Below are 26,706 nucleotides of genomic sequence, written 5' to 3' on the forward strand. Positions count from 1 at the left end.
TCACAAGAAGCCTCTGAACAAATCTGGATTATTTTTTATGAGCATTGGTAGAGCTGAATCATCAAACCCCTTCTGTTGTAGACTGTTCCTAAGCTGCAGCCAGAAAGGATCAACGAGGGCTCCCTCACACACACTCTCTGCAAGGTCTGTTCTTGCACACAAAGGTACTCCTGATGTGGACGGCAGTTCGAGCTGTCAGCTCATCAGCTTCACCTCCACAGACAAATTGTTATGATAAAATAAAACCTTTGTAGAATAAACAAACTTTTCCCCGCATTTATAAATGGTTCCCAGTGTTGCCACCAGTTCCATACCTAGCAAGACTGCAGCGATGGTGAAGAGGACGAAGGCATTTCTCCTGAAGAAGCTTTTCGCGCTGTCAGCAGTGATGCTGTTCATCCGCTTCTTGGCCCGCGCCGCCCGCTTCTGCACCGCCTGCCGCAAGCGCTGGACCCGGCCCTCGGCGCCGAGCCGCTTGGCTGCGTCCTCGTTGAGGAACAGGCTGTTGACGTGGCTCTGCTCGCCCATGGTCAGCACGGCTGCTCGGTCCCGAGGCACGGCTCTGCCTACGCTGGGCAGGGAGAAGCACAGGTGGGAAGGCGTAAGCTGCCGCACCCGACACCTTGCCTTCGCTTTTAGGTCATTTCCCTGGGGCCCTGAGCAGGTTTATTTAGAGTTGATTAATGAGCTCCTCTGCAAGGAGCAGACCCCGGGACAAAGCATCTGAAGTGCTACCAGGGTCTTGTCGCGACTGCTCTGGTGTCTCTGGAGAAGCTCTGGCCTCGGTAGCACCCAACCTGCACTGAGTGGTGACTTGGGCAGCCAGAAAGGGCTCCACAGCCACCCAGGCTTGTGCTTAGGAGTTTTATCAGTTTGGACAGGAATGAATTTTTATCACCTCTCAATAAAATCAGTTCCTTTACACAAATTGTTCCAAATAAGACCAAGCAGCCAACAACATTTCTGACATACCTCCTAGATGGACAGACCCTGAACAAAACAGCTTTCCCCGTGACATTGAGTGTCACCAGCTGTTTCCATAGAAAGGAACATAATCCCTTTGCCTTTGTGGAGCCTGAGGATGATGCTTTACTGACTTTTGTTTGAAGCACAACAGGATTTTCAAGTAACATCTCTCATCAGACTCCACTGATGGGTTTAACCTGCTGTCCTGTCTTTACAAATACTAAGATCAAGATCAAGCCTACTCCAAAGAGGTAAATAAAGAACCAGTTCTGCTCCATTGCCTACTGACTGCTACAGCAGCCTACTGTTCTTCAACTGTTTATTTTTTACGATTATTCCCATATTCCTCTGAACAAAGAACAAGGGGACTACACAAGCATACCAGCCCACTCCGGAGCGCTAGAAGGCACCAGCAAACCACAGTTCTTATCGTGAGGAAGATCATTGTCTGACCATGCAGGTGCCATTTTCTTACTGTCACTGTGCCTTGACAGATACAAGGTCTGAAAATGATTCTTTGTCCCAGGAGTTTGCAAAGATGAAACCAAAGAAGAACAAAGTCACTTTAGCACAGCAGCAGGTGCTGAAAGACCTTTCTTTGGTGTTGCAAGTGAAATAAGAGCTACTCCCTTTGCAATCCTAAATTGAAGTCAAAAAAAACGTCACAACTGGGATGACATTCTCTATAAAATACACATCCAGTGTCTGCCATTCGGACCCAGATAAATGCCTCTCATGAATTGGAGGTATCGTCTTAAAGAGGAGCTGGTTCAGGGGACAGCACTGCAAGGTCATTTCCAACAGGCAGATGAAGGAAAACCTCCATTCTGATAGAAGATTCATCCGCACAGGTGCTAAAGCCTTCATGAGGTTCAGAGCAGTGGAGAGACACCTGAGGTGGCCGTGCCAAGTCAATCTAAGCCCTCCCAAGGCTCTGCTGTGTGAAGGCCACTGGGCTTTTGCTGCAGGAGCCTTGCTGTGCTGCTGTGGCTACCCAAGCTTTTGGATCAGCAAACAGCATTCTGTGGATTCCAGCTTGATCCCACTTTCCCTTTCTTATTACACCACCCTGCTTTTACCTGCTGATGGAACAAATATACATCAGACTGGGTGAAAACTTTGCCTATCTTCCTCCTTTTTACTGCCAGCCCTCCTACTTCTCACAGCTACACATGAAGGGAAGAAACTGCCAAGTATGTGTTCCTTCAGCTCACTGACTCTGTGCCTCTTGAACTCCACAGTAGGTTAAGAAACTATGGATTCAATCCCCTGTGCCCCAGAATAGACTTGTATTATTGATTTAGTAGCCTCCTAGATAGAGGGTTGGGCAAACAAAATTATTAGCTGTCAGGTTCCAGTGAGCCAGGACTTTCACACATCTTGTATCCTCCTGTCTTGCCGGTTACTGGCATCACTGGCCAGTACAGGACACTACAAGGAAGAGGACACCTCTCAGATCTCACCCTTTTCTATCACAGATTCACTGAATTATCCCTTTTGTGGTCCATTTAATCTTCTTCTGTCTGCAGGATTTCCAGAAGTCTGTCTCAGAGCTTACTGTCCTTATGGTGGGAAAAGTAATTGCCTGCACTGTCAGCAACTGAAGGGGTAGAATAGAACAGGCTCTCTCAGTTGGAAGGGACGTACAACAATCATCTAGTCCAATGGCCTGACCACTTAAGGGCTGATGAAGTTAAAGCATTAAGGGCATTGTCCAAATGCCTCTTAAATCCTGACAGGCCTGGGGCATCGACCACCCCTCTAGGAAGCCTGTTTCAGTGTTTGACCACCCTCTCGGTAAAGAAATGCTCCCTGATGTCAAATCTGAACCTCCCCTGGTGCAGCTTTGAACATTCCCATGCATCCTATCACTAAACCCCAGGAAGAAGAGGTCAGCACCTCTCTCTTCACGTCGCCTCAGGAAGCTGCAGAGAGCAATGAGTTCGCCCCTCAGCCTCCTTTTCTCCAAACAAGACAAGCCCCAAGTCCTTAGCCACTTCTCATAGGACATTCATTCCAGCCCTGTCTCCAGCTTGGTTGCCCTCCTCTGGACACATTCAAGAACCTTCACATCCTTCCTAAATTGTGGGGCCCAGAACTGCACACAGCGCCCCTGGCGATGCCACGCCAACACTAAATACAGCAGGGCAATCCCCTCTCTTGCCTGGCTGGTCATGCTGTGTTTGATGTACCCTGGGATGTGTTTTGCCCTCTTGGCTGCCAGGGCACGCAGCTGGCTCCTACTGAGCTGCTGCCCACCAGTAACCCCAAACCCCTTGCTGCAGGGCTGCTCTCCAGCCACTCCTCTCCCAGTTTAGACTTGTGCCCAGCATTACTCTGTGCTAGGTTCAGAATCCAGCATTTGTTCTTGTTAAATTTCATCCCATTAGTCATTGTTCAATGCTCCAATCTATCTAGATCCCTCTGCAAGGCCTTTTGTCCCTCAAGAGAGTCAGCAGCACCTCCCAGTTTGGTATCATTGACACACTTGCTAACGTCACATTCAACTCCTGCATCCAGATTGTTGATAAATATATCCATCAGGACTGGCCCTAGAATTGCACCCTGTGGAACGCCGCTGGTGACCGGTCACCAGCCAGGTGTAGCCCCATTCACTACAACCCTTTGAGCTCTGCCCTGCAGCCCATTCTTCACCCAGGGCTCATGAACCTGCTCACCCCACGGTTGGACAAATCATCTGGAAGAATGCTGTGAGGGACAGTATTGAAAGCTTTACTAAAATCCAGAAAAACTACATCCACTGCTTCATCCACTGGGTGGGTGACCTTATCACAGAAGGATATCAGATTAGTTAAACAGACTTTCCCTTTGACGATTGCATTATTATTTAAATGTCTTTCAATAGTAACCGGTATAATCTTCTCCATAATTTTTGCAGGAACTGAGGTCAGACCCAGAGGTCTGTAGTCCCCTGGGTCTTCTCTCATGCCCTTTTATAAGATTGAAATAACATTGGCTAGCTTCTAGTCAGCAGGGATGCAGTGCAACTTCCTGCAGCAGAACGGATCACCACCGAAGGCAATCGCTTCGAAAATCAGAACCACCAAAGAAAGTTTCAAACCCCAAAGATTCTCTTTCTTACTCCCAATCGCTCTTGATTGAACAACCCAACACACCTTGGTAAGGTGACGTGCTACCTCACGTTGGCATGCAAAGCTCCCATCTCTTTAGTGCAGTGAAACCAATCACCCTGATGCTCTGAAATCACCCAGCACAGGTTTGCTACACACAAACCAGGCTTCCCATTTGCTGTGGTGACCTGAGGAGACCCATGTTGAACCAGGAGTATGGAAACGCAGACTCACCTCTCCTCCAAACCTTGCCTTTCTTAGGACCATACCCCAGCAATGGCATGGATTCCTGTACAGGGAGGGTGGGAGCAGAACCCACACATATAAAGGGACTCACCTGCTCTTTCCTCCGGATGTCTCCCCATCCACGTGCACTGGAAAATGTATTTTTGTGCAAACAAAATGAAATTTCTATTTTGATACAGGAAAGTTCAGGATTAGTCATTAGATCCCATATTCCACCATATGCTCAGCAGCCTTCTCAGAGCAAAACTTACTGCACAGAAGGAACTCACCAGCAGAACTTGCTGCTGTGATGTCCCCACCCTCTTGCTGACTTGCTCCCTTTCTCCATCTGCATATTTTGCAATACAGCAGCTCCCTCCATAGCACATTCCCTCCATATCACTGGCCTGAAATTGTGTAAATATTCTCTATTGCATCAGCTGAAAGTTCTCAGACTGCTGCAGTAAGTCATCAAAATACTCTTGCAGGTTAATGGTCTGTCAATGGCTTGGATTTTCCTTCTCATGAGGAAGAAGGTGGATTTGCTCTCTTGGGGAAGGTTCTCCTATTCATGGCTGCTTCTCCAGGCTCCACTCTGCCAGAAACACTGAGATATTTGAGAGAGCATTTTTGTAGGTAATTTCGAGGCTAGACCAGGATGCACAGGATATTTTGCAAGAAAGTTCAGTGTTGCGAAACTAATGCCTAGTTCCTAGCAATGAGTGGAATTTTGGCTATTTTAGGGACATCAGTCAGAAGATGGTGAAAGTAAAAATGGGGAAGGAAGACTTCTGCACTGTGTTTTTTCATGCTCTTTGCAGAGTTTTGTGTGGTTATCTTCCCATCTACCCAGGGAGAAGATTTCCAGCAGTGGGGGAGGAGGGGAATAGTGCTTAAGGACCTATAAAGAGCTAGAAAATAGGAAATCTCTGAATCAGCTGAGATGCACTGTACGTTGAGGAGCACCCCTCCTCTTTATGCTTTGTCTCTGCTAAAGCAGCCAACATCAGAAAAGCTGAAACCATCCACTGCGCAGCACCTTCCCATGAGCATGTTTTAAAGGTAATAAAATCCTGGCTGAAGGGAAAGAGGAGCTAGACATTGCACTTTTACCAGGAGGCAGTTTCTCTGGAGCGCTAAGCTGGTAGCACCAGGGCAGATTTGCACCTCCTTGTCACAAATTGAATACTTTTGGCCCCCATGTGCACTCTTGACATTAAATACTGCTAGGCATGAATTATGCTTGAGGGGAATAACATTAAACGCTCAAAATGGGTTTTTTTTAAGCACTCAGAAATCCACATGCACATCTTAGATATTACTGTGTCACAACAACAGAAAAAATGAAATTGTTGGGGCAAATTTTAAGCTGTTTGCTGAAGGAATTTTTGCTCCAGGGGGAGCTGGAGGAGATGGGCTGCATGTGCGTGTGCAGAGGTAGCTAAGAAAGGGCCCTGTTCCGCGTGGAAAACAGCTCCCAAGAGGTCAGGGCAGGGGTGCTGGCCGGAGGAGGTCAGTTCTGAGTAACAGTGATGCATTGAGTTTCTGCCAGGGAGAAGAGAGTTTGTGCTGCCCACAGAGAACCCATCTCACTGTTATGTTTGTAACCAGCGGGAGAAACTCCCTGTCCAAACAGAGCTTTGCATGCCTTAGCACTCCTTCACAACAGGAACAGAAACTACATTTAGGACCACAGGGAATAAATCTACTCCATGCCTGCACACAGCTCTGCCCTCACCCCAGTCACATGCAGCAGCCTCTGGGGTCATGGGGCTCTGAGCTTTCTGAGCATGAGGGGAAACTGCAGAAGATCTTTGGTCTGGTTTTGTCCAGGCAACAGTCAGAGTTCGGCTGTGCTGGGTGAAGAGGAAATGCATTTGACTACATGATCCAGATGAAACGAAAGACTTGCAATCCATGAACAGCTCAGCCTTCTCTTGGGGCCTCCGTACAGTACCTCACCCCTGGGACCCTGGAGGTCCCGGGTGGCACCAGCACCAGGGTCCAGAAACTCTGCTGTGTTTGTGCCAGAGGGAGGTGATCCCTCCTTCCGCTCTGCTCAGCGCTGGTGAGGCCACACCTGGAGTGTTGTGTCCAGTTCTGGGCTCCTCGGTACAAGAGAGACATGGACACACTGGGGAGAATCCAGTGAAGGGCTGCAAAGATGAAGGGACTGGAGTATCTCTCATGAGGAAAGGCTGAGAGAGCTGGGACTGTTCAGCCTGCAGGAGATCTCAGGGGGATGTTATCAAGGTATACTGAAGGGAGACTGTAAAGAAGACAGTGCCAGACCCTTCTCAGTGTTGCCCAGTGACCAGCTGAGGGGTGGTGGACACAAACTGAAGTAGCAGAAAATTATTCTTAAGCATAAGGAAAGGCTTTTTAACTGTAAGGCAGACTGAACACTGGAGCAGCTTGCCCAGAGAGGTTGTGGGGTCTCCATCCCTGGAGATATTCAAAAGCTGACTGGACACAGTCCTGAGCAACCAGCTGTGGTTGACCTGCTTTGAGCAGGGCGGGTTGGACTAGATGACCTCCAGAGGTCCCTGCCAGCCTCATCCATGCTGTGATCCCCCCATCTTCTGCTGATGTGCTGTGAGACAAGGCTTGACAGGAGTTTTCAGACAGCACTGACACACCCCATCCCTGGCAGTGTCTTGGAGCTGACTTACACATAGTACAGGGCCATGGTTCCCCACTCTTCTCTCACCCTCTAACTCCTGCCCAGCACTCTTGCACCACACAGAAAGATAATCAGAAAAATGCTACTTCATGGAAATGGCCAAGTGCCGTTTGTGGTTATTGGACAGATCATCAGGACCCCAGGGGTGTCTCAGCAGAGGGGGAGCTGTTGGTCAATCTCTGTGAGACACTCCTCTGGGCCAAGGAAGGTCCTGGCCACTGGCAGCATATGGCATTACAGAGCACTCTTGCCATGGTGTGTGGGGTAGGAGAAAGTAAACAAAAGGTTCAAGCAAAGACTTTATCTGCATTCTTGCCCTGCACTTTGTTCTCCCATCAGCAGCCAGCCCGTGCCCCAGTCCCTCTGTATGTATAGCGCACTGGCATGGCTTTCTGCTTGCTAACCTGTCCAAGAGATGTCAGCTGATTATCACATAACCCACCCCAAAACTGTGTGGCCAACACAGCAGAGAGCTCCAGTCTTCAGAGGGTTCAGGCTCTCAGCTGGGACAAACCCAGTTGTCACTGCTCGGAGCAAATGGATGGGAGACAATGATTGAAATGCTGGTGCTTTACATCGGTGTCCCACTATTGCTAATGTCTGTGTAGAAGAACACAAAGGGGTTAATCTAATTAGTCAGGTTTACTCCCGGGACTGACAGAAGTCAGCCAAATTAGAAATGCCCACTGCAAAGTCTCTCCCAGGTTTCCCAGCCTCCAGGGACTGGGGGAAGAGTTGCAATACAATCCCAAAGCAGAGGTGTTTAGTACAGCGGGTACGGTCACACCACTGCCACGGGCACAAAGTGTGGCACCTGGGCAAGCCTCGCTGCTGAAGGGATGGCGCATGGCAGAGTCAGGCATCCCTCCCTCGACACTGGCCACCCCAGGCTCCCTCTTCCCTCTGCTGATGCGACTATTTTTTTTTTTTTTTTCTGAAAGCCAGGCAGACGCTATGAAATAATCAGTACTTTTCAGCCCACTGTTTCTCTTGTCTCCAAGGAAACTCTGCTATTATGTTCAACGTCAAAACCAGCAGGATTTTCAAGGCGGGAAGCCTCCACAGGTAGCAGCAGGGAAGCACCAAGGGAGAGAAGAGGGAGGAATCTCTGCAGGAGGAAAGGGGTTGGGAAGAGCTTTGCACAAGCGAGGCAGATACGGAGGGGCGAGGCAAGAGATCACTGAGGAAGCTGTACTAGTCTTTTCAAAGTGGACAGCTCTGGTGCTGGGTCACCTAGTGAGAGGGCAGAAGTTAAATAGCCCATCCCTGCGTGGCGGGAGGGAAGGCTCAGTGCTTGCGAGGAAGGGCTGTTCCAGGCTGTTCAAGGGCCATGCTTTGCCCTCAGGACTCTGCTCAGTGGCCTGAAAATTGCAGTTAGCAGCTATCAAGCCCTACTTGCTTTTAGGTAGATCATTGGCACTCCAGAGTCTACAGCCCCTCCACCGCCAGCTGAGTAAAATAGGTGCTTTGCAAGGGACTGTCTTTGCAAGGATGGCAAAGGAGGAGTGGATGTCTCCACTCCCATCTCACTTTCCCCCTTCAGTAGCTCAGTGCCTGTGACCAGGAGCATTGAATCCAGACACTGTGCTATTAGCTGGTTTTTTTCAGTCCTGAGGACCAGGATAGAGAGGGCTCACAGACGCCCTGGCTAGAGGCATCCTCACCCCTCATGCTGTTGGATCCTTTGCAGCCTGACCCATTGCTTGTCCTTGGGAAGGGCAGTACAAGCCAAAAGCAATGTAGCCAAAGTGCCTGTGCTGAAAATTTCCGTTCACAAGCCCAACTGGGGTGAATCTTTGTGTTGCTATAGCAGCCCCTGGCAGGGCTTTCTGTTCAGTGAAGTGCTAGGGCATCTCCATTTTCCACTCACTACCTGGCAGTCAGCTCCCTCCCAGCCAACTCCTACCGTGACAGTGGACCCAGGAGAAGAACGAATCTGCCCAGGGCCCAGCCACTGACCCATCTCTGTGAGAGAGCACCAGCTAAGGGCAGAGGAATCTGCAACGGGCAGGAATTTCAGCCCAGCTAAGCTCTACAGTGACAAAGTGATCAGCAGGTTTGGGGCCTAAGTCCGATACTGGGAGGACAAGTGCCGCTCTCCCCATTGCTCTCTACTCATGCTAAGGTCCTGTGATAAGGTTGTCTCTCTCTAGCTGCCCACGAGGCATTTCACTCCAGCTCAGAACATATTTCCCACTTGTAAAGCACTTCCCTCTGGGCAGTCCCCTGTCCTGAAGCAGGGTGAGAGCTATCCCTGCTGCTCTCTCATGCATATGCCCAAGGAAATCTCCTGCCATCCTCCTGTCCTGCTTCAGCCCCTGGACCTGGCACGGCTCGTATTCATGCATTCAGATTTGCTGACAAAACCACTCACCTGGAGAAAGTGCCGGTCGTCAAGCAGGAACGGCAGTGGGTCTTTTTCGTCTTGGGGGATTATTCTGAGTTGTTTTGTTCTTTAATTCTTTAAGCTCAAAAGCAGGATGCAGGATTTTCTCCTTAGAAAGGTACAGCGTTAGCAGAGAGCTCTGAGCAGTACCTCCTGAGAGAGGAAAGGAAGACTGTAATATGCTCAGGATACATGGCAGTAGGGGGTGGGGGAGTGGCATGTAGGAGGAGACTGAAAAAATCTTCGATGATTGCAGGAGACCAGAGGACAGAAAGCACCTGTCACCATGATGTTGCATATAGCCCATACTGGATTTAACACTGCCAGTGTTTTTGCACTTTCTTCTGCCTCCTCACACCAGCTGCAAAGAGCGTTAGCAGTAACAGAGAGCAGGGCAAGCTGTGAAATGAGAAGCAGATCTCATCCCCATCCCACCCCTGCCCCTCAGTCTGTTCCTTCCCCGAGGGTGGCTGCCTGCAGAAATCCATCCAGCAGCAACAGCTGGATGCCCTGAACGGGCAGGTCCTTCACCAGCCCAGCCTGTGTAAGCACGACCTCAGAGACCCTGTGTTTGTCCAGACCAGCCGAGGGGATGGACAAGTTCCTGTGCTTCAGCCGAATCGCTGTGATCTCCCATTGGTGTATTGGGCAAGTCACAAGGAGGAATCAATTCACTGATTGTGCAAAGGAAATGCGTTAGCAATACAGTCTGTCAGGGAGCCAGATTCTGCTTTCAAGGAAGCAGATGAAAATTCCGCTGTCTTAAATATTGATTCCTGCTGCAGTTTCTTTGATAGAAGTCCTGCATTTCAAAATTTCCGTTAACGCACTATGCCAAAAACACAAGTCGGGTTGCAGGTGTGAGCACCACACAGCCTGTGCTGGCCTCTGAACGGGGCAGAGTGAAAAATTATGTCCAAAACCCAAACCCCAGCACCAGGGTTACAACCTCTGTTTCTATTCCTAACAGATACGTGACCCACAGGGGACATATCACTTGTTTCCTGACAGTAGCCTTCTCCTTAATTCAGGTGGCACCAGTGCAGGGCTCCAGCTTCAGCACACCAACAGCAATGTGTTGTGTCTGCAGCTAGAACTCGCCAGTGTTTGAACTCATCCAGCAAAGGGTAGGTAGGTCACAGCCAAAGTCAGGCTCATCTGACAGAGCCCTAGAACTGAAATGCCCCTGAGCTCTATGTCTCCATCAGACTCTGTGGGAAGAGGAGAGCTAGACCTCCTCAGCCCAGGTTACAGCGAGCAGCTCCCAAAACCAACTGGCTTTTTGCAGACATTAATCATAGAATCATTTAAGATCATTGAGTCCAACTGTAAATCAGGATGGTGATTAGATGGGACTTCACTGGACAGGCCATTTGGAGCCCGGGGTCTTGACTATCTCTGTCGTTCTCCCTTGTTTTAACCAGATCAGCACGGACACAGGCCATTGCTGAATCAGGAGACAAGGACACACAGTCTTCACCTGACAAAGTGCTTGGTCTTCACGCAACTCGGTTGCTCAGATGTAAACGGAGGAGATGGCACTAATCTTCCTACTGAAGGCTGCACAAGTTCAGTGAGGTCTTAGGTCATGCAAGTATCAGCTGGGGACTGGAAACCCAAGCCCTGTACCCTGCAAAGTTTCAGTCATCTTTCCAGCAAAGCATATATTGGAATGGGCTACACAAGAAGATAATTTTATTCCAAAATGAATGTCTCTGGTTATGGGGACTAGACTCCAGTGCTCTGCCTGCACCACACACCCAAAACACTCCCGCAGAAATGTGGCTGGGAGATAGTCCAGCCACAGAGGGAAAAGGAGGCGGATGGTGGCAGCGCAGCCTGGGACACGGCGGATCTCCTTTGCCTCTTCTGCTGCCACTGGGGCAGTCCTAGAGAAGGGACATCTCCTGCTCCTCCTGCCCCCGCTTCTCCCAGTGGCTTAGCCAGCAGCTTTTCTTCCAGAAGGGTACCCGACTTCACTGTTAGTCTGCTGGAGGCTCAGGTGGCCAGCAGCACAGAGCGCTCTTTGCCTGGACAAGTGCATTTCTGACACTACCCAGAGAGGGGCAGAGCTGCCACGCGCTTGGCCATCCCTCAACCGCTGCGCATTTCTCCCTGAATCTACCTCGGGGAGGAAGGGTTGGCTGACAGTGAGTAATTGTCCTTTTCCACTTCTTACGCCTGAAGTTCAGCTTGGCTCCTAGAACCTGTACTAATTCCTACCCAGTTTTTTAATCCCCAGGTTAATAATACCTTGAGGCCTTTTTTAGCCATAAACTCACAGTGACAAATGCCTTAAACCTTCTCCTTCAGCAACCGTTTCCATGTTTCATTTCAACTTGCACCTGTGGCAATTTCCAGTGATTAAATAAGACACAGAGGAGCAGTCTGAAGCTATGGAGGAGGTGAAGAGCTCTTCTCCCTTGGGATGGAGGTGCCTGATGCCCAGGTGGTCTTTCCAGGGTGGAGCAATCCTTGGTGAACAAACACCACCATAAGTGAACTCCTCCAAGTCTCTCCTTTTTCTACACGTGCCCCAGGCACGCTTGATCATCCACATCGCACAGAGGCGACACGATACTGTAAGTTATCAACAACGGGTAAAAAGGAAACTCACAGTGTCACCCTTGTGAACGACAATGAGAAAAGACACGACAACCGCCCCTCATTTCACTTAGCCACCTTGTAAAGGGTCTTCTGCTGCTATCCTTGCGCAGCCATTTGAAGATAAAGGAAGGGCTTGTTGGGAAACAGCCTGGAACAGCTTTCCCATACCAGCTCCCTCGTGATTTTCTCCACAAAGCACCTTTCAAAATGGTTTAGGCTAATCTCACAAGTAGACTAAAAATGTTACATAGGGACAGGGCGGTTTGTTTTGCACCTACTCTCTCTTTAAACATGCCCTCAGTCTGTATCGCTGCCCAACTTGGAAAGACCTCAGTCCTAAACAAGTGAAGGTGTGAGCAAACACTCTTGAGACAGATTTTTACAGGGTTTTTTTTTGTCTAAAAGAGAGGTTTGCAGGTCCAGTAGAATAAATACTTCTTTATCATCTCTTTGTTTTTTAGGAAAGATATTGATTTTCTGTTGGATCTTTAAAAAGCAAAACACCTAAAGATGGGCTAAGTGTTGATTTCTAATATGATGATAAGGAAAAAACCCACATGTGAATCTCTGCTAGCACGCAGCTATGGCAAATTGAGTTTGCTGCACACAAGCTGGATGAGGCATTGAGGCTGCAGGGCTGGGTTAGAAAAACCCAAGCAGACAGCTGTGTCCACCGTCGCACGGTTTCACTGTCTTCCAAGAAACACTTACTCTATTGGCCTTTTGAAAGGGCTCAATTTGTCTGAACTGCTGAAAAAACCCAAAACATTAAAGAGCATGCTGTAATGCAAGGGGAGACCTCCTGGCCCTCTCCAACTTCCTGACAGGAGGGTGCAGAGAGGGGGGATGAGTCTCTTGAGCCAAGGACCCAGCGCCAGGACAAGAGGGAATGGCCTCAAGCTGCGCCAGGGCAGGGTCAGACTGGCTCTTAGGAAGGATTTCTTTGCAGAAGGGGCTGTTGGGCGTTGGAATGGGCTGCCCAGGGCAGGGGGGGAGTCCCCATCCCTGGAGGGGTTGAAGAGTCGGGTTGACCCAGCGCTGAGGGATCTGGTGGAGTTGGGAACGGTCAGGGTGAGGTTCATGGTGGGGCTGGAGGAGCTTCAAGGTCCTTTCCAACCTCGATGATCCTGTGATCCTGTGAATTGCAGGGGTAAGTGTGTGCAGCCCTGTCACCTGGACACGCGGTGACCAGGAGGATGCACGTGAACCATCCTTACCCAGACGTGTCATAGGAACGTGGGTGCTTTCTGCTGGAGCGAAGAAAGCCACTGGGATATTCCCACTTGCTAATCATCGTGGGGAAGGATGTGATTTTCTTGTTAAACAGTCCTTCAGCCCTTCCTTCCCTGGATTTTGCAATTCTGTAGTCTTGTTCTCCTTGTTACAGTAACCTTAATTTGGGGGTTGGGATTAATTTTGTATCCTGCACTGCTTGCTTGGCCCAGGGAGCAGAGTCCAATTATGCAGCTGTGACCTTCATTCCAAGTTAGCAGAGTTTCTGCAAATGAATCTCCTTCATGTTTCACAGAGCTGCTCAAATAATGGAATTTCCTTCCTATGGGAAATGCCGCTATTTCAACACTTATTTTTGCCCTATTTTGGAACAAAAAGCCAAAATTTCAACTCTTGCAACACACGAACTTCAGGAAAATTCAGAAATGTAAAGAAATGTTTTGGTTTGGATCAGATTGATGTAAATCTACTCCGACCTGAGCTGTAATATTTCATCATGTGAGTGCCTCGCATAATTTTTTTACTTCTTTGCACAGACTGCAACTCTCAGGATACTCTGCAGTGTCCCCCTGTAGCTGAGCTGATATGGTGCAAGATTCTTGATGCAGCCTGGAGGGAGAGCAAAGGCCAAGGACAACAGGGCCAGGAGGGCTAAAAGAGATAGAGCATGTGATGCAGTTCTCACTGACAGCACCTGCCAGGCCATTTTGGTTAGAATTTCTGATGGGATGACGAAACTAAGAAAGTGGTAGTTAAAAAAATGGTATATCCAATGACAAAAATTATTACCCCAAATTTTTGACTAAGTAGTCTCAACTGATGCGTGAGACAAACTTTTGCGAGCTCCTGAAGTTTCTGTTGTTCAAAAGTGCCCTCATTTTCTCCTTGGTTCTGCTGAGAGTGTATGTGATTGAGACGTTTCAGCTATTTTGAATCCCAGCTCACGCTCTCTGCTTCTCCCAGGTGCCCAGGGAACTTGTGCTGCACACTTCTAGGAGGAGTTCTGCTTTGGGAGTTTGTGTCGTTTGTATTGTACCTTTTTTTTTTAGAAATCTCTGTATATCCCTATGCAGGCCCAGCCCGTGAGAACTGCAGATGCCTACGGTGGTTGCTCTGTGGTGCCTAAAGGCTTAAAACCAGCATTTTGTCAAACTGTTTAACAAACTTTACTGACACTTCCACTGGAGAATGAATCCCCTGTCCCTCCCTGAGAGGTTCCCTGGTGGAAACTCACCTGGATTCCCCTGGCATGACAATAGGTGAGAGGGATCATTTAGGTTTTTCTCCCTGCCCTAACCCCCCTCTGACTCTCCCTTCCAGCCCCACGCTTTTCTACTGGGTCTACAAACTGCCTGAGCAGTTGTTCAGCCCAATGTATTTTAAGGAGGCTTGATTTAGTTTCCATGTCATAAACTAGTTCTTTCTAAAGACCTTTTTTTTGGCTTGCCTTATTGTATTTGTACATTTAACTCTACCCTTATTTACCCATGACTTGAGAACGCAGCTTTCTTCCACGGCTTGTGCAGCACAGACACAGTTCTAATACCACTGTGGCACTCTTTTAATTTCTTTTCTTCACTGCATCTATCCTTCCTTCCTTCCTTCCCACGACTGCTCTGCCTCCTGTGGTCCGTGCTTGGCTGTGCTTTGTACAGCACAAACAGCTTCCCCAGTTCTCATGTTCCCAGGTTTTGCAGCTCTCTCTTTGTCCACTGTTGCAGTTTCTGTGTGCCAGTAGAGTTCCAGCATGGATGCTATCAACCACCAGCTGCCTGGTTGTGTATTAGCACAGACTTTTTGTTCTTTGTTGAGGTGGCTGGAATATCACTCTCTGCTTCTGCAGTAGGTCAGTCATAAAAGCAAAGTGCCAGAGCTGTTTCTTCTATGCTCTATTGGCATTTTAACTATTAACCAACTCTTTACACATACTATGAGATGCTTCTTTTTGCACTAGGAAGTTCTCTCACGTAACACTCAGAATCACAGAATCACAGAATCATCTCGGTTGGAAAGGACCTTGAAGATCATCCAGTCCAACCGTTAACCCAGCACTGACAGATCCCAACTACACCAGATCCCTCAGCGCTATGTCAACCCACCTCTTGAACACCTCCAGGGATGGGGACTCCACCACCTCCCTGGGCAGCCCATTTCAATGCCTAACTACTCATTCTGTAAAGAAATGCTTCCTAATATCTAGTCTAAACCTTTCCTGGCACAACTTGAGGCCATTACCTCTTGTCCTATCGCTTATTACTTGATTAAAGAGGCTCATCCCCAGCTCTCTGCACCCTCCTTTCAGGGAGTTGTAGAGGGCCATGAGGTCTCCCCTCAGCCTCCTCTTCTCCACACTAAACCCCCCCAGGTCCCTCAGCCGCTCCCCATCAGACCTGTGCTCCAGACCCTGCACCAGCTCCGTTGCCCTTCTCTGGACACGCTCGAGTCATTCAATGGCCTTTTTGGAGTGAGGGACCCAAAACTGAACCCACTCATCGAGGGGCGGCCTCACCAGTGCCGAGCACAGGGGTCAGATCCCTCCCCTGTCCCTGCTGGCCACGCTATGGCTGATACAAGCCAGGATGCCATTGGCCTTCTTGGCCACCTGGGCACACTGCTGGCTCATGTTCAGCCGACTGTCAACCAACACCCCCAGGTCCTTTTCTGCCGGGCATCTTTCCAGCCACTCTGCCCCAAGCCTGTAGCGTTGTGTGGGGTTGTTGTGACCCAGGTGCAGGACCCAGCACTGAGCCTTGTTGAACCTCATACAATTGGCCTCGGCCCATGTGTTGTATTTCCAGCAGACATCTGCTAAGTTGAAGTCCCCCATGAGAACAAGGGCTAGGAATGGTGAGACTTCTCCCAGCTGCTTATAGAATAGTTTGTCTGCCTCTTCATCCTGGTTGGGTGGTCTGTAACAGACTCCCACCGTGATATCTGCCTTGTTGGCCTTCCCCCTGATTCTTACCCATAAACACTCAACCTTACTGTCACCATCATTAAGCTCTAGATGATCAAAACACTCCCTAACACACAGGGCTACCCCATCACCTCTCTTTCCTTGCCCATCATAGAGTGGTTTGGGTTGGAAGGGACACTAAAGATCAATCCCTTCTCAAGAGTTTATAGCCATCCATTGCAGCTCTCCAGCTGTGTGAGTCTTCCCAGCATGTTTCCATGATGGCAACTATATCATAGTTTTCCTGCTGCACAATGGTTTCCATCTCCTCCTGTCTGTTGCCCACGCTGTGTGCATTGGTGTAGATGCACTTCAGTTGGGCTATTGAACCTGCCACCTTTCTGGAGGAGAAGTCCTAAGTCCTACATGACCATTCTCAGGCTCTTCCATGGTTTCTAACACATCAATAACTCTTGTGCGTTTGCTGCTGCATGGATCTCCATCCCCTACCTCCACTGAGACGGCAGATCAAAGGACCTTGCTAGCACACCATCCCTCAAACATTGGCATGCTGCCCCCAGGCTTATCTCTAGTGAGCCTGTGATATTCACCTTTACAGAGTTTTTCCTACTTTGACCTTTCTCTGCGCTGTTCCCTCCCCAGCAGCTCTTTCCTGCTGCTCTTTCCCAGCTTCCCACACAGCTGGGTGGTGATGGGGCAATGAAGAATGGTTGGAGAGAAGGGAATCCCACCCAATTTCAGAATAAGAGTTGGGCTCTCAGGAAACACAGGTTATTAGGTTGGAAGCAATTACTCTGGAATAGCTTGAGTGATGTTGGCAGGTCCCTGAGAAGCCATGGAGGGGGAAATTTTATCTTCAGTGCGGGGTGATGGCATCCTGTAGGACAGCCATGGTAGAAGGAAGGCCAAGACTGAAAGAGCAGTTGTGTTGAGAGGAAGCTGCAGAGCTGCATGCAGGGCATACTATATTGTTTGACTGCAAATTTTATGTAGCCATGCAATACAAAAATAGTAAACAATATTTCCTGGCCGCGGGCTCTAAACTCTAGGGAACACAATAATTCTTTGTTCTGAGCATGGTTTGTTTCTGTGGATGAGACGCTGCAATCCAGCACCTTCATGTACACCCTGCTTCATATTAATAACCTGAAATGTCTGGCCTGGCAATTAATTACTTCAAGGGAATGGCTGGCATGCCTTTCCAACAACAGCATGTGACTTTCTTCTGGGCATCCTGCATTAGTGAGTTGTACAAACTGGAGGAAGTCAGAAAGCCTTACTGTTGTTTCAAGTTAGCTTGGTTTGATACTACTGCAGGCTAAGTCTGCCTTCTCTGAGCTGGGAAAACAGGATGGCTATGCTTCACTTCTGCTGCTCTGATGATATATTTGTCCAAATTTAACTTGGCCCATTTTCTTTGGCATTCTCCACATGGTATTACCATCGGCATTGTGCTCTTCTCCAACCGCTCCCAACGCTGTATATGTGTATATGTATTACAAGGACAAAAGGGACCAATTGTGATCATCTAGTCTGACCTCCTTTTTCAGGACAGGAATAGCCCTGTGTTAATTAATTTTCTTTTAAGTAGAATATACTATTTAGAAAAATTTCTGAACCTGCATTACTCTCTTCTGGTGGTGATGAATTCACCACAATTCCAGGCAAATTATATAAGCCTGGGTCTACCTGACCCTGGAAATGATGCGTGATGATTAGGAAGAAGCAGTCAGCTGCTGCTGTAGAGGAGCTGAACAGAACTTACTGATGTTAGTGGCAATACGGACACTGATACACCAAGAGGCTGTAGCTTAATCAATGTAGATGTGCAAACACTCATCCATACAGCACTTGCAGTCACAGCCTTAGAGGCTAAAATGCAAATGAAATCTGGCGTCTGAAAAGCTTAGTCAAGGTGGATGATCCTTCAGCAGTCAGTAGGACAGCATCACCTCCAAGTTTCCTGCAGATGCCCCCTCAAATCATCACCTCCCTCAGCATAGATTCATGTGGTTCCTCCCCTTCTCCTCCCAAGTGAGATCTTAGTCTACAGACTCAAGTGTTGTGTTGACTTCAGGGGTTTGATTTTGCAATTTGCTTTCCCTTGGGAGTCTGTGCAGTTATTCAATGGTTTTCTGGAAGGAGAAGAATTCAAGACTACAGGTCTTCAGAGAAAGCAGAGCTCTAGAGGAAATCTGCACCCTTGGCTTTCTTTCACTGAATTGCAGAATTCCCCACTTTCAGCCACTCCTGATGGACTTTGTCTTTCATTCTCTCAAGTTTTCTCTAGGAAAAGCATGTTCCACCTCTCTCTTCTTGAGAGACTTTCTTTCACTGTTTTTAAAACACCCTCCTGTCATGTTTCTTAGGCTTCTAATTTTGACAAACATCTGTTCACCTTGGGGTGAGCCTTGCCATAAGACCCCCAGCTGGAGAACTCAGAGGTTCCCAGATCCAGCAGGAATCTTCTCATCTTCCCTGCTGTAGAGCATCTCCTGAAAACTGTATCAGAAAGATACAGAATCTCCTCTTAAGGACTGCAGGTGATCTTAAATGCATCTCCTTGCCTACCAGCCTTTGTCGTCAGAGAATGGTATCTTATATAAGAGTCGTATTTAACTATCTGCCTATCTCTGGATCTTGTCCAGTCAGCAAGATCTCTGCCAGATCACTCTTTTATAGGTGTAAATACATTAATGCAGTCTTAAGTCAATAAACCAGCTTTCGTATTAACAGCTGAATAGGTTGAGCTTTATGAGCTTCATGAGCTTCCCCTCCTGTTACATCTTTGATCACTTTGAAGTATTTCAGGGGGAAGTATGACCTTCCCTTCAAACAGCTCTCCAGAGCTGGTGTTTCAGTGATAGTTTTGCCCCATTCAGTGCTACAGAAGGGTCTGCTGGGCACCCTTCACCCACCGAGACTGCAGGGATTTGGTGCCTGGGTCTCCCTGACACAAGCAGGCGGCGTGCTCACACAGCACTGGGCTGTGATTCAGAAGGTCTTTGTACCCGTGGAGGATGCTCCAAGCTGGCTGTTCCTTGCCAGCACGCAGCGCAGCTGGGTAAGGGCAACCACACCGTACGGGATCCCTTCTGCCACTACCCAGCATCCTTCATGAATTCCCAGTTTTCTCCCCATCCCCAACCATGGATCGTAAAGCAGATGGGTGAAGTGGTGGCCCCACACGCCTGGGGGTGTCAGGCTGAGCTCAGGCAGGCATGCAGGGCCCAAGTCCTTGCACGGAGAAGCTTGGAGTGGTGCTGGCTGCACGCTGTCAACAGAGGCAACGCAAACTGTCTCACAGCTCATTACAGAAACTGAGCCAAAGGGAAGGCACGTTCCCCGCTTATCAGGCCACCTCCTCTGTGAGCTCTCTGATCTACTTTTCCAGTGATTGTTCCTGACCTAGGAGAAGCCCCTGAGAAATCTCACAGTTCATAGCCTGCAGCTAAACGGGCATCTGCAAGCAGCCACGGTGGGGAGCTGGGAGTGTGGCACATGCAGTCTGACTAACCAGCTGGAAAATTCCACTCTTCTTCTTCACAGCAGACCATGCTGAAGTGCCTGGGAAGCAAACCTTGCCAGCGGTGTGTTTATCTGCTCGCCAGGCTGCTGCTCTGCTTTGCTCCCGTGAATTGTGTCACATTTGCCAGGATACCTGCACTATCTTCTCAGCCTTCTTTTAGCACTGTGGTAAGAAGTAGCTCTGGAACAGGGTCCTGCCTACTTTGCTCTGCTTTATAATATTTTTTTTTAGCACTGCTGACAGCCAATAGAGTGACATGAAGGGTGAGGCTCCAGAATGGGGACGCCAGCAGAACTGACCTCTCCAGCTCTGCCAAGCTGAGCCCAAGAAACGGGTTCCTCTGATGCTTTCACTCCTTGCACGTCTGCTAAGTGATCAGCTCTAGACAACCTCTCCTCACCCCAGACTAACTCAAAACCTGCTAACTTGTGTAAAACTGGTCAAGCAACATACAATGGTCTCTTCTTACTTAAAGACTATCAAACCATGAATGGTAAAGTAATACCGATAACCGTTAGCCTTTCAACAGCGCAGGAATCCCGACTGGCTGAGGATCTGAAAGCTTTCATGTGCTCCCAGCCCCCATCTCTCCCTCTGCCTTATTTGCTCACATTTTTCCCTCTTCTTGGTGTATTTCCACCCACCCACACGCTCTTACCTTCTGAATTTGCAGCTGTGCTCGCTGTAGGTTTGTTTAATCCCCTGTTAGGAGGTGAGAAAAGCCTGTGGCGAGTGTCTGGGCAGAAAGACTCGTGCTACAATGTCACTCAGGTCACCAGCACACACCCAGTGCTAACCAATGGGAATAAATCCCATGGGAATTACGCAGCTGTAAATCCTGGAAACTATGCTCCACACTTTGAATGTACTATTGCTGGTTTCCTTGCGATACGATGCCATGAAATAATACAGAAAGCTTTGGATTTAAGCAGCAAATCAAGAAACAAACATTATTCAGACTTCTCCCCCTCAAACTCCTAGAACGTGGAGTGCCTCACTTGTTACTGGCCACAAGGCACCCCGCTGCTTCTGATCATGGGGGGCACAAGGAAATGCAGAGCAAGTGGCTCCACAGTTATCCAAGGGACCAAATGTCCACCCTGCAGCGATAACGTGCTCCTGGCACTGACAAGAAGGGGAGAGAGGCACCAGCAAGAAGCATTCTCTGGAGGATTTTACTTAGGTACTCAGTAACAAGGTTGTTTAATACGGCTTCAATTCCATGATACACTTCCCTTACACAGGTTTTTAGATGCACATAGAAGTTTCATCCACATGTTTAAAACATTGCCTCAAAACAGAGTTGATGGGGGAGGTCCGTTAGCATTTTCCAGGTCAGCTAATTTAAAATACAGTATCAGAATAGAGACTGAAATTTAAAGAAGTGATGCTTGCACAGTCTAACCAACATTTCCAGGCATCTAGCACAAAAATTAATTCTTGAGTACTGCTTAAAATACGTATCTTGCATAGCTGTGGTAGAAAATGTGAAAGACTAGACTGAGTGAAGTGACGCAGTCACTATCCTGCTTTTATTTACATGAAGCCCAAAAGTAAAGCTGCTTCTCAAAGGTCCAAAGTGTGTGAGCTTCTGTTCACAAAACCTGGATTTGCATAAACTTTGTAAGAACAAACTATATTAGAGATATCCCATACCCTCATCACCTGTTTCTGTGACAATGGGAAATGGCACAAAATCTCTGAAAACCAGAAATAAAGAGTATTTCCTGGTCTTTCTAGTGGACTTTAATGCTTCCCTGGATCAGGAGTCCTGCCCACATTTGGCATCTCCTGTAGATATCACAAAGCCTTCATGCAAAGTTGAGCAGCAACTGAGTATTACCTTTACAGGGTTCTCACCACACCTTCACGCTGCAGACCTGGAGTAAAGCCTGTGGAGGGCTTGGGAGGCAGCGGCGAGCCCAGGTTGGCTCAGGAACCAACCTCTGCCTGCTCCGGTTGAACGACAGCATATGCAAACTCCCAACTGCATGCACAAACCTTTTGAAGAGGGAAAGAAATCATTTGGAGAGGAGCAGTTAGCCACAAGCATCACATCCACAGCTTGCTCCTTATTTCTTCTTGTGCCTGTGACTTCTGCTGGCTGCTGTGTGTGAGGCCTTGCTGCCACCCCCCCAGAGCCTGGCCACTGCCTGGGGCTGGGGCCAGGACAAGCTGCAGTGGTACGTGGGTGTCTCCTGGCTGAGCACAGAGCGCAGAGAGCAGCACAGCGAGAGCAGGTGCTGGCCGGGCTCAGTCTTTCTTCACTCGCTGCTAGGAGATGCTGGAGGGGAAAAGCAGAAAAGAGCCAGAAGGCCTGAAGTCAGGTCTTGCAATGCTGAGAGCTGAGGGAGACAGAGCTTGTCCTGGGGATAAAAGTGACTACAACTGATAACTAATGCTGTCTGCTATTAAAAATGAACCATTTGCAAAGTCAAAACACAGGAGGGCCTTCTCAGAGTGCACAATCATGCACTGGGAAAGGCCAAACGAGCTCGTCCCAAGCCCTGAATATTACAGTTGTGACTTGTAACACGGGGATAGTGCTGAAGCCGTGCTTGCTACCGTGTGCTGGCCCAGGCTGACCCTCCTGCAGAGCTGCTCACAGAATCACAGAATCATTCAGGTTGGAAAAGACCCTCGGGATCATCGAGTCCAACCATCAGCCCGACTCTACAAAGTTCTCCCCTACCCCACATCCCCCAACAGCTCATCCAAACGGCCCTTAAACACCCCCAGGGGTGGGGACTCCACCCCCTCCCTGGGCAGCCTATTCCACTCTCTGACCACTCTTGCTGTGAAACATTTTTTCCTCATGTCCAGTCTGACCCTCCCCTGTTGCAGTTTCAAGCCGTTCCCTCTTGTTCTGTCACTAATTCCCTGGGAGAAGAGACCAGCACCAACCTCTCTACAACGTCCTTTCAGGGAGCTGTAGAGAGTGATGAGTCTCCCCTCACCTTCTCCTCCTCACACTGAACAGTCCCAGCTCCTTCAATCGCTCCTCACAGGATTTATTCTCCAGGCCCTTCCCCAGCTCGTTGCCCTCCTCTGCACCCGCTCCAGCACCTCGAGATCTCTCTCGTGTTGAGGTGCCCAAAACTGGACACAACACTCCAAGTGTGGCCAGGGGGACTATCACCTCCCTGCTTCTGCTGGTCACACTATTTCTAATCCAAGCCAGGATGCCGTTGGCTTTCTTGGCCACCTGGCCGCACTGCTGGCTCATGTTCAGCTGCTTGTCAATTAGAACCCCCAGATCCTTCTCTTCCACACAGCTCCAGCCACCCCTCCCCGAGCCTGTAGCCATGCAGGGGGTTGTTGTGGCCCAAGTGCAGGACCTGGCACTTGGCCTTGTTGAAGCTCATCCCGTTGACGTTGGCCACCGATCCAACCTGTCCAAGTCTCTCTGTAGAGCCTCCCTATCCTCATGCAGGTTGACACTCCTGCTTAACTTGGTGTCATCTGCGAACCTGCTGATGATACACTCTATGTCCTTATCAAGCCACCACGTGGCTGCTTGTGCATGATGCTGTGTGACACCCTGCAGACACGCTGCCTTCCCGGGAATGCACTCCTGGACCACTCAGGTGATGCTCCTTTGTGTGGTGCTTAAATATCCCACATACCAACATATGAGGGTGTTGCTTATTTTTCTTTCAAGGGATTGACCACTTCCCTTAGCTCGGGCTGCCTTGGCACAACAAAGGCCTCACTGAAGGCTGTGGTGGGATCCTTCTAGAAAGGTCTTGCTGTGCAGCAGGTCATGGGGAAGACAGACAGCACATCTGACCTCCAGCTGAGCGTCCTGTGCAACAGGGTGAACATGGGCTCTACAGCCAGCAGCCGCAGCACAGACTCCCATGCCCAGTATCACAGGGTGCTGCTGTGTGCATAAATGCTTTTCAGCAAATGTTCCTTTTCTCCCAGTGTAGGAATGACCATTTCCATATCTACAGTGAATGGTCACCTTAGAAAAATGCAAGAATAGTCTAAGATGCCAGCATTGTTTCAACAGAAAAATCACCTTTATTGTAATATGCCTTTGAGAAACAGCTTTACAGATAAATGATTTATCTTTTTTTCCCCTGCCAAAATAATAAATATCTTACTGTTTTGTTCATAGGCAGTGATAAATCCAGTTCTTACAAAGGCAAGTTTGGAAGTGCCCACTCGCTCTGCAATGAATGCATTCACAAGAGCTGTAGAAGATCTGGATTCAGGGCTCTGCCCCATCTCAGCAGGGTTTTAGGGGTGTAATCTACTTAACAGGCTATTGCAAGCCGTGAGTGCTCTGGGTCCCTTGTTGGGTCCAACCCAGTTTATGTAGATACTATGTGGTAAAGAAGAGCCGGAAGAGAAAATTGACGCAGGGCTGGCAGATGCCTGCAGCACTGATTTCGCAACACTGAACACCCACAGATGAAGAAATGCAAGCACTGATTTGTACACTATGGACTTTCTACTGGGGAAGCCACTGAGATGATCCCAGTTTGACTGAACAATTGCAAATTCATCCATCTTTCCTCATGGGTGATGTTTTCCAGCTCTTGCCTTCTCTCGGCTCTCCAGATGTTCCATATCTTTGCTGAAGTCTGTAGTACCCAAACGGGGATGCAGAACTCAAAGCAAAGCCTCTTAGGAATGGTGATTAGAACTGAAAGCTTGCTTTAGTATGCTTCCTGGCAGCATTTCAGATCTCCTTAGGATACTTTTTTGCAGTAGTGCCTCTTACAGACCACAGTGATGATCCGGTAATAAACCAGCGAGACTCAGGAATGTGCTAATTCTCAAAATCTCCCGCAGTCGTCTCAGCAGGACACGTAAAGAAAGCGAGGATTTTTTTGTGTCCATTATACACTAATTTGTCTGACTTTTGCTATACTTTGTATCACAGAGGCACCAAGAAAAAGAAGGATGTGAAGGACAGGTGGAATGAATTTGTTGTAACTCTAGAGAGGCGGTGGGAGATCACCATTCTTAATTGCTTCTCAGCTAATTTGCAGGAACCAGTTTCCACAGACCTGACCTCAGCTGGGTGACAGCCGATGAGGCAACCTGCCACAGTTACTCTGCACTTTTCATAGCCTGCCTTCCTCACAGCCACATCATTTGCAGCCCTCGTACCTCCATCTGGATGACACTATTAGCAAGGAAGGGATGGCTCAGTTATTCAGCAGCTTTGTACTTCTAATTATTTTAGGCCAGTGAGGTATAAGGCAGTCAGCAACGCTGCTTTGCAGAGAACAGTGCCTGGGTATGGTCCACCATTGCCCTGCATCTTACACACCTGATTTTCCGCTTGAGGCATCTCCTTTCTGGTTCTAGAGTTAAGCAAATATCAGTAGCATGGACCAACTCTACATCAGCTTTCATAAACGCATCTGATGTGGCTCTGATCTGCTTGGACCTTGAAGGACCTATTTGTGCCTCACCATCCCCATCAGATGAATGGCAACAATGATCTGAATACCCTTTGTAAAAGATGCTCACTTCTACTGTTTTAAAACAAGAAAAGTTTGACTACTGGAGATTGATACTGGATTTGTACAGAGCATTGCTGTGAAACTCAATGTAAGGTTGTTTTGCAAAACTGAGGAAGGAGTCTGATAGTACGTTTTGGCCATGTTTATATTGAAATTTAAAAGTTCTGAAAGTCTTTTGTTAAAAGGATCAGCAAAAGCATGTTCTCTTTGGGTTTGTTCACATCAAAATCCATGTTTTCATCTATCAGGAAATCTTTTTGTTGTAGAGACAGTTGCCTCCTCCGCATACACCTCGCAACTGAAAACTTGTGTCATCCACCCCGGCACTTCATCAGCACGAGTCCTCATGCTAGCGCTCAGCTTGGAAAAAAGTGACTGACCTTTCTTTAATTCCAGGTGGCACCCAGCAGACATGATGTAGAAGGAAACAGACTCAGATAAACAGGTGAGAGAGTTCATCTCCAGCATGTGAAGTGACACCCGACTGCATGTGTGGCTTTGGGAGGAAGGAGTGCTGCACCCATGGGCGCTGCTATGTAAAGCATGTCGCTTTAATAACATGGGTAGCTGATATTTACTGAACAGCTGAGATAATGGCATCTCTGCTCCAGAATCAGTCTCTGTAGTTACAAACACTCTCCTCGCTCTGGGTCCCAGACAGGAGTGCAAAAAGCTGTGCTTGCACTCAGGTGCAATGACCCCTATTCTTATGGCTGCAGACCCCTCCTTGCAGGGGCAGGTTGCAGAGGGTCATCCCCTTCAGCTCCCCCAACGGTGCTGTTTTCTGGCAGAGGTGGCAAACGCGGTGTCACGGGTCTCTTAACTTCCCACTGTCCAGTCCAGGAGCACAGTGTGTGTTTTGGCCAGGAATATTTGGTGTCATCCACCCTGGTCAGTGCAAGGTGCCTGCGTTATCCCCGGTGGTATGTTGCTGCTATGCCCCTGATTGGCCCCAGAGTAAAGTTTTAGGGGTAGGGTGATGGAATAGTCCAACTTGTCAGTGAGGTAAGAGTTTGTTGCTCATCTTGTGTCACTGCAGGGATCCATCATTACTGACCATATCCTTTTCCTGCACAGCTCTGGTACACTGATGTTTCCCCGTAGCTTCTCCAGTGTGATGTCTCTTGGGCAGTGCCTCCTATAATCTTCCTGGAGGTCAGATGTGCTGGTGTAAGCAGTGACAGGAGCAGACTTCAGACAACCTCTTTGGCCCCTCTGCACCTTCCCTCTCCCATGCCCATAAAGAATGTTGATTTGAGAACCGAGAGCAGGCGTGCTGCCATCCCAGGACCTTGGGATCTTCCCCCCACACCCTGACCTCAGCCTCTCCAGTGCCCCAACCATGCTGTCTGGTGTGAGAACACATGCCCAGCCCGTGCACTTCGGCTGAGCAGAAAGTTGCTGTGTCCATGCCGATGCCTCCCAGGGGCTAAACTGCACAGGGGTGTTAACCAGGGTGGAGTGTGTCTGGGTTAATTCCAGGAAGGCAGAAGCACATGGGAAGCCTGTGCTGACTTGCAGCTGCCCAGGGCAGGCCCTGAGAGGGGTCAGGGTTGCTGTAGCTGGTGGTTAAGGTAGATATAGT

At 48.8% G+C, this 26,706-nt stretch overlaps 1 protein-coding gene across 5 annotated transcripts in view; it reads right to left on the reverse strand.

Annotated features, from left to right (window-relative positions):
* Nucleotides 1-20,420, reverse strand: part of SLC1A6 (solute carrier family 1 member 6) — a 35,842-nt gene extending 15,422 nt beyond the window's left edge. For 3 of the 5 annotated variants that reach the window (XM_074809057.1, XM_074809058.1, XM_074809053.1), the window contains exons 1-3: nucleotides 20,297-20,420; nucleotides 9,341-9,505; nucleotides 315-571 (exon numbers count right to left, since the gene is read on the reverse strand). In XM_074809057.1, coding sequence (XP_074665158.1) covers nucleotides 315-528 — 214 coding nt within the window. In that variant the 5' untranslated portion in view covers nucleotides 529-571; nucleotides 9,341-9,505; nucleotides 20,297-20,420. Of the gene's footprint in view, nucleotides 1-314; nucleotides 572-4,395; nucleotides 4,535-9,340; nucleotides 9,506-20,296 lie in introns of those variants that run through there. The other 2 variants (XM_074809054.1, XM_074809056.1) reach the window with 2 other exon arrangements.
* Nucleotides 20,421-26,706: the final 6,286 nt, after the last annotated feature.

Source organism: Strix aluco, chromosome 29 (genome assembly GCF_031877795.1).
Source record: "Strix aluco isolate bStrAlu1 chromosome 29, bStrAlu1.hap1, whole genome shotgun sequence".
NCBI classification, from domain to species: domain Eukaryota; kingdom Metazoa; phylum Chordata; class Aves; order Strigiformes; family Strigidae; genus Strix; species Strix aluco.